Below are 12,103 nucleotides of genomic sequence, written 5' to 3'. Positions count from 1 at the left end.
GTGCAATTTATTGGCTTTGACTCTTCAACTTTCCGACAGCTGTTTGAGTTATAGAAATTTGTTTCAATTACTCATTTTGTTTGTTGTTTTTGTTGCAACAATAGCCAACTGATCCTAATTTTGTAATTTCACAACAAGCTAAAATAATATTCTTGTTGATAGAAGTTTACTGTATTAATTTAAAAACAAAAAAATAAAAATAGATTAATATATTATACTTGATATCAAATTTCTTTACTTTTATGGGACTTGAATGTAAATGAATATATTTAATAAATTAAACGGTTTATTTTTAAATGCTTGGTTCATGTCCAAATAAAAGCTTTTGTTAACATATCGTTAAGTGTGGCGCTGTTAAGGACTTTCGTTAATTCGCCAAGTTTCGTTAAATTCGCACAAATTGGAATCCACAGAAACACAGCTGGGCGTCCAACCATTCACATATTTATGGCAAGCAAGCTTTTGTCCCAAAAACGGGGATCTAAACCGCGCATTTAGGTCGAAATTTAGCATGGACAATGCAAGCACGCAAATGTGCGAAAAGGATGGCAAAGCTTAAAGCTTTGCACGCATTGCGCAGACGTCGCTGATTGGCTGGCAAAAGAAAAACAGAAAAAGAGAAACGGAAAAAGTTGCAGCATGCTTTTGGGGGCTCGCTCCTTAGTTGGCCGCGAGATTTCGCCCAGCGCGGATAACGAATAAAATGGACGACGCGTCAACGTGCAAATTGGCCAATTGTTGTTGTTATTCTTGTTGTTGTTCGATTTGCACGCGTTGCTGTTGCTCTCGTTAATGTTATTGTTGTTCGAGTGCCCAGCGGCATTGCGGAAATTGTTATTGTTAATAAACTCCAAACAACACACAAAAAAATAAAAACTGTTAAATTTGTGAAGAGCCAACAATTTGAGGTAATCAAGAAAGTTTTAACTCCAGTGAAAAGTACAATAAAAGTGTTTATTGCCATGTGTGTGTGTGTGTGTCTTTCTTCCGCTCCAATTTCGTGTTATCTTTGACTTTCTTTTTGACTTTCACTTTTGGTTTTTAGTGAGAGTTGTCTATGTGTGTGTGATGGCGAGGGAGGATGAGGGGAGCGTTAGTATGGCGCCTGCTTTAAACTATAAACTAAAACGAAAGTATTTTGTCGAGCTTTGTGACGTGACCAATACTCATTTAGTTTGTCTTGTGCCAATTGGACCAAACAACTGTCCAACTGGAAAAGCAGGTCACAGGCAGATAACAAAACAACAACAACAACAACAACAACACTTCTCTCTCACTCACTCCTTGTGTGTGTGTGCTCGCCTTTTATCCATTTTACATTGTCTTAGGCCTAGGCACATTTTACCTGAGTGCTTGCAAGTAGTTGTCACACTGTGCACAGTGAAATGACCTCGCAGTAGGTTAATGAAATGTTGTTGTCGTTGTTGTTGTTGTTGCTGCTGTTGCTGTTGCTGCAAAAAATTTCTGCAGCTACTTAGGATGTCAACCAACATGGCCGCCTCTCTCGCTATCTCACTCACACTTACACTCAAATGCTGAGAGTGTGAGAGTGCTAAGAGCTCATTAAATGTTTATTTAATTAGAATGCATTTAAGTGTGTTGATGTATAATTAAAAGAGCAGCAATCCGAAATAAAAAAGGAAATAAACTTTTGGGTGAATGCTGCAACTGTGTGCGTGTGTGTGTGTGTGTGAGGTTAAGTGGGCGAATGGGTTGCACACGTCCACAAGACCGGGATTAGGCTAATGGCCACTTGGCCAAAACGAGATGATGTCAGCAGGGTTATGTTCACTCTCCCCCTCCCTCTCCCTCTCTCTCTGCAATGGAATTAATTCGCTTTCATTTGCTTATGCACATGAACCGCAGTGTGTGAGTGCGTGTGTGTGCGTGAGCAAATGCTTCCATTACAAAGCTGACTGCTATACCTGATCGAGTGGTGCAATCGAGCACAATCGATATCGATTACTGTCAATTGTTGCACCAAACGATAAATGCCAATTATTGTAAAAAATGAAAACATGAATTAAAACTCAGCTAATAACAAATGAAATGTTGAATTAAAACTCACATAAAAACAAATGCAATGAAATAAATGAAGTTGCGACAGTTCTGTGCAGTTTACTGCAATTATAACAGCGGCGAAGAAAGGGGAACAGGAAGAGATGACGACACGAGGCATTTCATAGCTTAATCATCGTTGACAACATCATTGCGTTTGGTTTGCTATGACGGCTGTTTAGTCTTTGAAGTGAAAATGCTGCAGCTTTGGTTACAAATTCAATCAAAAAACTGTCAACTGGCAAGTGGCAGGCGATAGTGAGACGTCTCATGAGGGTGGGGAAGGGGAGAAAGGGGCAGCACACTACAGATGAAAATAGAATAGAAACAAGTTGAGGCGTGAGCGAGACAGAGACAGAGATAGACAGACACCTGCCCACACAATGAGTGAGATATGAGATGATAGTGAATCGCCCGCTGGCAGCTGTAAAACGATGCTAGATGAAAGTGTTGCTCGTCTCCCCCCTTTTTCCCTCCCACTCCACATGCCCACATCACGCTACTGCTTTATCCTATCTCATTGTATTGCCTTCTCGCTTGCACGTTGCGCCCGTTTTTCATTCACTTTCTAAAGAAAACATTTTGTTTTACTTTTTTGTGTATACCCATTAGCTAAAGGCGTTAAAGGGTTGTCTTAGTAAATGGAAATTTTGGCATTTTTTATAATATTATAAATTTATGTAATAAAATTCAATTGATTAGATAAGCTCTACAAAGTAATAATAAAAACTATCCGTCTGTCTGTCTGTCCGTCTGCAGAAACAACCGTGGCTTAGCAAAAATAAGACAGAGACTTCTATTTTGGGATCAAACTTTTTTAGAAACTTGAAAACATAATTAAATTGCAAGCAACATTTGAATAGACTGATGGTTTTTTAATAAATTTCTCATTTTTAAAATTATATTTATATGATATATATATCATAATAATAACGATTTTCGATAAAGACTTTTTTAATTATTATTAAATAGTATAAATAACAAATTTCTTTAGTTTTAAAGTTAACTGAAGTTATAAACTTATTCATATAAATTTATAATGCTGGATTTTTTTTTAATTTTTTATACTAAAAGTATATTGGGAGGGTAGTTGAAAGTCGAGCACACTCAACACAAGTGAAAACTGTGCCAAGTGATAAAGGCGGAGGCGAAACAGTTGCTGCACGTGCTCAAGGGGATGTCTGTATGTCTTGTGTTTATTCTTTTTTTTGGGGGGCAATGGACACAAATTGATGATGGCCGAGATTGCAGCAATTGTTCCACATTTTACAGGGTATTTGTTGCACATTACAGGAAATGCAGCACGCTTGCTGAACTGAAAGGTTATCAATCAAAGCAATCAACCAATCCATCACTCTACACCATGGATGGCTCACCGATGACGCTGACTTTCACCAGCTTGGGATTGCTGTTGGTTCTGCTGTTGATGTGCCTCCTGGTGGCATGCCACTGTTTAGGGCCACGTGCCGCAAGTTGGATGCGCATGCGCTCGCGCTCCAGCAAGGAGGAGAAGATCGGACTGTCCAAGCACAAGCATAAGCTCTTCCATCCCAATGGCTACATGGCCAGCGTGAGTATAAAATACATTAATTATTGTTGATTGTCGAGATAGTATTCACATTTATAAATGGTAAGAGCTAGAAGGCTGCACTTTGGGCTCAACTTTTCATATTGTCAATGATTTCGTATTGTTTTGAACATGCACACTCAATATTTATTGCTATGACATAATTACTGACTCAATTATAAAATGGTAAGAGCTAGGAGGTTGCAATTTTTTACAAAAGATAGTTCGTATGATATAAACATACTTTGTTTATTTATTGTTTTGTTATGTCTAACTGGCAAACTGAATCATAAAATCGTAAGAGCTAGGAGGTTGACATTCTGAAAAAAAATATAGTTTTTGCGCGTCTGAACGGTGATGTCGTATAGGCTTCATCTTACAAATTGTAAGAGCTAGGAGGCTGCACTTTGGGCTCAACATTTCATATTGTCAATGATTTCGTATTGTTTTGAACATGCACACTCAATATTTATTGCTATGACATAATTACTGACTCAATTATAAAATGGTAAGAGCTAGGAGGTTGCAATTTTTTACAAAAGATAGTTCGTATGATATAAACATACTTTGTTTATTTATTGTTTTGTTATGTCTAACTGGCAAACTGAATCATAAAATCGTAAGAGCTAGGAGGTTGACATTCTGAAAAAAAATATAGTTTTTGCGCGTCTGAACGGTGATGTCGTATAGGCTTCATCTTACAAATTGTAAGAGCTAGGAGGCTGCACTTTGGGCTCAACATTTCATATTGTCAATGATTTCGTATTGTTTTGTGCGTATGTTACTCAATATTTATTTCTATGATACAATAACTGACTCAATTATAAAATGGTAAGAGCTAGGAGGTAGCAATTTTTTAAAAAAGATAGTTCGTATGATATAAACATACTATATTCATTAATTGTTTTGTTACGTCAAACTGACAGACTGAATTATAAAATGGTAAGAGCTGGGAGGTTGACATTCTGATTAAAAATATAGTTTTTGGACGACCATCGATAATGTCGTATAGGCTTTAGCTTACAAATGGTAAGAGCTAGGAGGCTGCACTTTTTTTTTCAAAATATAATTCATATCATCAATGATTTTAAATAGTTGTTTTAAACATGCAATATAAAGTATTCGTCTTATATATAAAATGAACCAGGAGGCTAAAAAAAAAAAACAGGCAAAACATGATTTAAGCATACTTTGCATACAATTTGTTTTGTTATGTCTAACAGACAGACTGTATTAAAGAAATGGTAAATGTTGGAAGGCTTAAATTCTTACAACAAATATAGTTTTTTTTTGCGCAAATCAATGAAGATATCATATAGGCTTAAAGCGCAGTGAATATAAATTTCTATGTGCTGACTCATCTTACAAAATGGTAAGAGCTAGGAGGCTGGAATCTTTACAAAACAAAGTTTTTGGGGGAGTTATTTATATTATTGATGATTTCGTATACAAAGTGTATATAAATAGTATATAAATTGTTTTGTTCTTACTCAATAACTGACTGCCTGATTGAATGGTAAGAGTTGGAAGGCTAAAGTTTTTATAGTTTTTGAGCAACCTATTCAAATCATTTATGATTTCGTGTAGTTTTGAAAACATCGTGCAAAATAGTTTATTGTGGCTCATTTACTGACAAAATTAAGAAAAAGGTAAGAGCGAGGAGGCTGTAAATATTAGCAAAATTTAATGAGGCAAAAAAAAGAGCTGGGTTATTCAGATAGTTTTGATTAACTAAATAAGTGTACAAATACAAATTTGCACTTACTAAGTGACTGAATGATGAAATGGTAAGAGCTGGAAGGCTGTAAATTTTACAAAAAATATAGTTTTCAGGCAACCTATTAATATAATCAATGATTGGGTGTAGTTTTGAATGCATAGAGTAAATAAAATAGTTTATTGAGGCTCATTTACTGACGGAATTATGAAACGGTAAGAGCGAGGAGGCTGTAAATATTAGCAAAATTTAATGAGAGAGCAAATTAAAAGAGCTGCGTTATTCAGATAGTTTTGAATAACTCAATAAGTGTACAAATACAAATTTGCAATTATTAAGTGACTCAATGATGAAATGGTAAGAGCTAGAAGGCTGTAAATTTTACAAAAAATATAGTTTTCAGGCAACCTATTAATATAATTAATGATTTGGTGTAGTTTTGAACACATAGTGTACATTTATTGGCAGAATTATGAAACGGTAAGAGCGAGGAGGCTGTAAATTTAATGGGGCAACTAGTTTTGATTGGCTAAATAGATGTACAAATACAAAATTTGCATAAAAGTTAAATTGGTTTTATTAATCCCTCGTCTGTTTAACAGATCCAATCCGGTTCGGAGTTTCTGCTAAGCACCAGCGGCAGCTTCAAGCGCTTCGACACCATTGACAAGGAGGACTACAATCGCTCGCAGCAGCAGCAACAGTTGCTGCAATTGCAGCACCACCAACAACATCCACATCATCAGCAACAGCAACCACAGCAGGCACAGATGCAACAGCAGCAGCAGCTGATTGGAAATGGCGGCGAGACGAGCACGACACCGTTGTGGAATCTGCCACAAGCGGATGTCAGCATTCCCCCTCAGCCGCTGCGTCCGGCGCCGGCACCAAACAGCGCTGGGCCAAGCAGCAAGACTGTGACGTTCTCCTTTAGCCAAATCAATGAGCTCAGCTCGCCGACATCAACAGCAACAGCGGCGGAGACGCAGCCGCGTTCGTGTTTGCGTGGCACAGTGCCACAAGCATTGGAGGCGCCACCGCCGCCCCGATTAACGACATCCGCATCGGTGACGCTGTCGGCAACCGCAATACCGCGTCCGATTGCCAAGCGGCAGATATCGCTGCAGCAGGGCATCAACAGCACAACAGCAACCACAACAGCAGTCACGACAACAACCACAACAACAGCAACATCAGTAGCGGAGTCCCAACTTCAATCGAAGCCGGAGTCCCAAACGGAACCGGAGCGACGTGCGCCAGCGTTGAAGCGTCGCAACTCGAGCACAAATCCCTTTCTCTGCGAGTCGACGGAGCAACCAACTCCGTCGCCTCCTCCCCACCCCGCTGTTGCCGCACCCCCCCACAACGGCAATCCGTTTGTGCATGGCCAGAGTCTGTCCAGTCGGCTGCTGAAGCTACACAACACCAACAATCCGTTCTCGGGTCTCACACAACGTGTCAAGGGACCTCACATGCTGCAGAAGACCATCTCGGAGGATTATCTATTCCGCAAACTGGGCGCCAATGGACACGCCAATCTGACCAATGGCAATGCGAACAACTCAAACTCAACAAATGGCAATTCCACGTGGTGCTTTGGTCGCTCTCTCATGCGTCAGGATTCGAGCATCAGTTTGGGTCTGGGTCGACGGAATAGTTCGCAAATGTCGCTGGATGGTTCGATGGATGGCATTCACTTGGAGCACGGCATCTCGTGTGATTCGGTCAACTCGGATGCCTCGTCGCTGTGCCTCGATCAGCTCGATCAGCCGTACACACAGATCACAGGGTATCTGTGCGTCGGTTTGCAGTTTGAAAAGTGAGTACAGTTGGTATTTTAATATACTATTTTCATTCAATAAATCTAAGTAGAGTATTTTAATATACTATTTTCATTCAATAAATCTAAGTAGAGTTGGTATTTGAATATACTATTTCCATTTTAAATCTAAGTAGAATTGGTATTTTAATATACTATTTTCATTATAAATCTAAGTATAGTTGGTATTTGAATATACTATTTTCATTATAAATCTAACTAGAGTTGGTATTTTAATATACTATTTTCATTATAAATCTAAGTAGAGTTGGTATTTTAATATACTATTTTCATTATAAATCTAAGTAGAATTGGTATTTGAATATACTATTTTCACTATAAATCTAAGTAGAGTTGGTATTTCAATATACTATTTTCATTTTAAATCTAAGTAGAGTTGGTATTTTAATATACTATTTTCATTCAATAAATCTAAGTAGAGTATTTTAGTATACTATTTTCATTATAAATCTAAGTAGAGTTGGTATTTTAATATACTATTTTCATTCAATAAATCTAAGTAGAGTTGGTATTTAAATATACTATTTTCATTCAATAAATCTCTCTCCCTGCAGACACAACAGCCACAGCGAGGAGCAGCTGGATCTGACGGTCAGTGTGCTGGAGGCCAAGGATCTCATCTATCCGCTCAGCATGGGCATCGACTCGCTGGACACCTTTGTGCGCATCTATTTGGTGCCCGATCACGCCGGTGGCATGCAGACCAAGGTGAGCTTCAATGTGCTTTTTGTTTGCTTAATCTATATTGAAAAGTTTGTTAGGGATACAAATTTACTGATTGAAAGCAAATTGTTCTCTTTAAGAAATGCAAATGCAAATGAAACGAGTGGCAACAAAGCTTTTGTATGTTACATATGTGGTGTTGAGAAAACTTTAATGTGCTTTTTGTTTGCTCAATCTATACTGAAAAGAGTGCATAGAGTGAGCTTCAAGTGCTCAAATTGTGGTGAGTCTGTGTTTTAAGAAAGCTTTTGGATATAAATTAGTTGTGAGAAAGCTTTAATGCGCTTTCTTCTTACTTGAACTGCAATTCAGATTTAAGGACATAAATGAGCCAAGAGTGTTAGGAATACATATAGTTTGCTTAAAGTGATAAAATTTCAATTCAAGTGGGTGTCAAGAAAGCTTGTGAATGCAAATTAGTTGTGAGAAAGTTTTAATGCGCTTTCTTCTTACTTGAACTGCAATTCAGATTTAGGGATACATAGAGTGAGCTTAAAGGGATTAAATTGCAATTCAAGTGGGTGTCAATAAAGCTTTTGGATATAAATTGGTTGTGAGAAAGCTTTAATGCGCTTTCTTCTTATTGTAATGCAGATAACAAATTTGGTTATAGACAGCTTTAATCTGTTTGTTTCTTGCTTTAAGATTAAAATGCAAATGACACGAGTGCCAATAAAACTTTTGGGTGCTACAAATTTGTGTGTTTGGAGAGAACATTAATGAGCTTTTCCAATGCAGAATGCATAAAGTGAGATTCAAGTGCATAAATAGTGAGCCAGGTGTGTTAGGGATACAAATTCGGAAGCTTTAATCTGTGTTTCGCTTTCTTTATAATTAATATGCAAGTGAAACGAGTACCAATAACGCTTTTGGGTGTTGAGAAAGTTTTAATGAGCTTTCTCAATGCAGAATGCATGAAGTAAGATTGAAGCACACAAATAGCGAGCAAAGAGGGTGAAAAGGATATAAATATGAGCTATAATGGGTTAAAACTAAAATCCAAATATGATTGAAATGAGTGTTAAGATTAGATTTTAAATGATAAGGAAGTAACTTCAATTCAGGAAAAATTTCGTAAAGCACATATGTAGCATACTTAAATACTCAAGCTTAACATTTTAATAAATATATTCTATATAACTTATGGTATTGATACTTTCTATATATATCAACTATTATTCTTTGTTTAACTATTTAGTTAATTAGAGATTATTAAGATTTTATATAAATTGTAGGAGCGCTAAAGCTTTAATGAGCTTCCATCTGATATAAATATTTAGCTTTCATAATCTTTTCTAAAATGTGTTTTTGCCTTCTTCTAACGCGTTTCTCACTTTCTACATTTTGCAGGTGGTACAATCGTCACTGACTCCGGCGTACAATGAGACCTTCAACTTCCGGCTGAAGCGACAGCACGGTCGACACTCGCTGTGGTTCCATCTCTATCACAACGGACCCGCTCACACGCTGATCGGCGAGGCGGAGATGGAGATTGGCGAGATGGTTCGTCCGGTTACCACATGGATTCCCCTCTCCGATTCACGCAAGTGCAACGCTCGCTGGGGCGAGCTGATGTTCTCTCTAAGCTATCTGCCCACAGCTGAGCGTCTGACAATTGTGGTGGTCAAGGCACGTAATCTGAAACTGCAGCCCGACAACGACACAGCGGACGGAGAAGCGGAGCAACCGCCCAACAAGACGCACTCACCCAATGCGGGTGCACTCCAGCATGTCTTTGTCAAGGTGAGAGGGGAGTAAAGTGAGAGAGAGGGAGATAGAGAGAGAAAGAGAGAGAGAGAGAGAGAGAGAGAGGGAATATGAAAGAAATGGAATAAAAATGAGAAAGGAGAGAGAAGGAGAGCGTGAAAGAGAGATGTGGAGGGAGAAAGAAATAGAGAGAGAGAGAGAGAGAGAGAGAGAGAGAGAGAAAGAAAAAGAGATATATAGAAAGATAAGCAGAGAGAGTGCGAGACACAGAGAGCGAGAGATAGAGATAGTGAGAGGGAATAAGAGAAAGGGAAGGAGACAGATGGAGGGAGGAAGAGAGAGAGGGATGAGAGAGAGAGAGAGAGAGAGAGAGAGAGAGAGAGAGAGAGAGGATGGGATATAGCAAGAGAGATACATAGAAAGACAGAGAAAGAGAAAGAGGGAGATAGAGATAGAGAGAGAGAATATGAAATTAGAGGAATAAGAATAAGAAAGTGGGAAGGAGAAAGAAAGAGAGCGTGAAAGAGAGATATGGAGTGAGAAAGAAAGAGAGAGAGAGAGAGAGAGAGAGAAAGAAAGAGAGATATATAGAAAGATAAACAGAGAGAGCGAGAGATAGAGAAAGAGAGAGGGAAAAAGAAAAAGTTGAAGGAGTGAGATGGAGGGAGGGAGAGAGAGAGGGAGGAGAGAGAGAGAGAGAGAGAGAGAGAGAGAGAGATAGAGAGGACGGGAGACAGAAAGATAGATATATAGAAAGAAAGAAAAAGAGAGAGAGAGAGATATACAGAGAGAGAGAGAGAGAGAGAGAGAGAGGGAATATGAAATAAGTAGAATAAAAATAAGAAAGTGGGAAGTTGAGAGAAAGAGAGCGTGAAAGAGAGATATGGAGGGAGAAAGAAAGAAAAAGAGAGAGAGAAAGAAAGAGAGATATATATATAGAAAGATAAACAGAAAGGGTTGAAGGAGTGATATGGAGGAAGGGAGAGAGAGAGAGCGGACGGAAGACAGAAAGAGAGATGTATAAAAAGACAGAAAGAGAGAGAGAGAGAAAGATAAAGAGAAAGTGAAAAAGAAAAATAATGAGAAAGAGAGAGAGGGAGGGAGGCATATTCCATATTATTCCATTATATTCCATATTAAGTATATGGAATACTTTTTGGCGTAGAAATTTGAAATCTGAAATATAGTGACAGCTATAAGTAAAAAGTAATATATTGTTTACACTTACATACATATTAACAATACCCTCATTACCTCAATTGCAGGTCTATCTGATGAACAACGACAAGAAGGTGCTGAAGAAGCGCACCTCGCTGAAGCGCCAAGATCGCTCGCCCACGTTCAACGAGTCGATGATCTTCAGTCTGCCGCCTCAAGGTCTGACCACAGTGCAACTGCGTCTCACGGTCTTTGGGGTCACGGAGGCCGGCACCTTGCCCTTGGGTCATGTCATCGCCGGCAGTTGTGCGGTGGGCAAGGGACTGCGTCACTGGCATCAGATGCTCTCCTCGCTGCGCAAACCGGTTGCCATGTGGCATGTCCTGCGGCGAGCTGTCAATCAACCAGTCTTCGTTGGCGGCGCTGAGGCTGTGGTGGCTGCCATGCAGAGCACTTTGCAGCGAGCGAGTGCCAAGCGTAACAGCATTGTTTAGATGAAATGTTATCGATAACGATATGTCGATATTATCGATGTATAGCAATCGACTGTCCACTATCGATTATCCAGAGTCGCTTAATTAACAGACAGGTGAAATGTTATCGATAACGATATGTCGATATTATCGTTGTATAGCAATCGACTGTCCACTATCGATTATTAAGCGTCGCGTAATTGACAGACAGGTGAAATATGATCGATAACGATATGTTGGTTATCGATATATATCGATCGATTGTCAACTATCGATTATTAAGCGTTGCGTAATTGACAGACAGGTGAAATATGATCGATAACGGTATGTTGGATATCGATATAAAGCAATCTACTGTCTATTATCGATTATTAGGCGTCGCGTAATTGACAGACATGTGAAATAATATTGATAACGATATGTTGGTTATCGATATATATCGATTGATTGTCCACTATAGATTATTAAGCGTCGCGTAATTGACAGACAGGTGAAATGTGATCGATAGCGGTATGTTGGTTATCGATATATATCGATCGATTGTCCTCTATCGATTAATAAGCGTCGCGTAATTAACAGACAGGTGAAATATTATAGATAACGATATGTTGTTTATCGATAGACAGAAATCAATAGTACACTATCGATTATCAAGCGTTGTACAATTCACAGTTGTCACTAATGAGTCGACACACAATTTGCCTTCGATTGCAGACTATAGACCTATCGATAGTAAGCTGTCATCTCGATTAACGCGGGTGTATCGATGGTGGACTATCGATTGTTATCCACAGTGGAGTGTAACCAGAGAGCATTGCATTTAGCTTAGCTCAATTCCGTTTCTCTTCTTCAATATGCCA

At 38.7% G+C, this 12,103-nt stretch overlaps 1 protein-coding gene across 1 annotated transcript; it reads left to right on the top strand.

The window, feature by feature from the left end:
• Positions 1 to 861: 861 nt before the first annotated feature.
• Positions 862 to 11,329, top strand: LOC117577854 (synaptotagmin-6). The gene is made up of 7 exons (XM_052006791.1): positions 862 to 908; positions 3,352 to 3,628; positions 5,945 to 6,490; positions 6,548 to 7,161; positions 7,737 to 7,890; positions 9,256 to 9,648; positions 10,878 to 11,329. Exons 2-7 carry the CDS (start codon positions 3,422 to 3,424, stop codon positions 11,262 to 11,264), a joined length of 2,301 nt encoding a protein of 766 aa, XP_051862751.1. The 5' UTR covers positions 862 to 908; positions 3,352 to 3,421; the 3' UTR covers positions 11,265 to 11,329.
• The last annotated feature ends 774 nt before the right edge of the window (positions 11,330 to 12,103 follow it).

Source organism: Drosophila albomicans, chromosome X (assembly GCF_009650485.2).
Source record: "Drosophila albomicans strain 15112-1751.03 chromosome X, ASM965048v2, whole genome shotgun sequence".
In the NCBI taxonomy this organism is placed as follows: domain Eukaryota; kingdom Metazoa; phylum Arthropoda; class Insecta; order Diptera; family Drosophilidae; genus Drosophila; species Drosophila albomicans.
Note: the sequence above shows the minus strand (reverse complement) of the source record. Positions and strands in the feature narration are given on the sequence as shown.

Coding starts and splice junctions, on each gene's coding strand:
- LOC117577854 (XM_052006791.1), top strand. CDS start 3,422: ATGGATGGCTCACCGATGACGCTGACTTTCACCAGCTTGGGATTGCTG. Junction 3,629..5,944: donor CCAATGGCTACATGGCCAGC/GTGAGTATAAAA, acceptor TCTGTTTAACAG/ATCCAATCCGGTTCGGAGTT. Junction 9,649..10,877: donor TCCAGCATGTCTTTGTCAAG/GTGAGAGGGGAG, acceptor CCTCAATTGCAG/GTCTATCTGATGAACAACGA.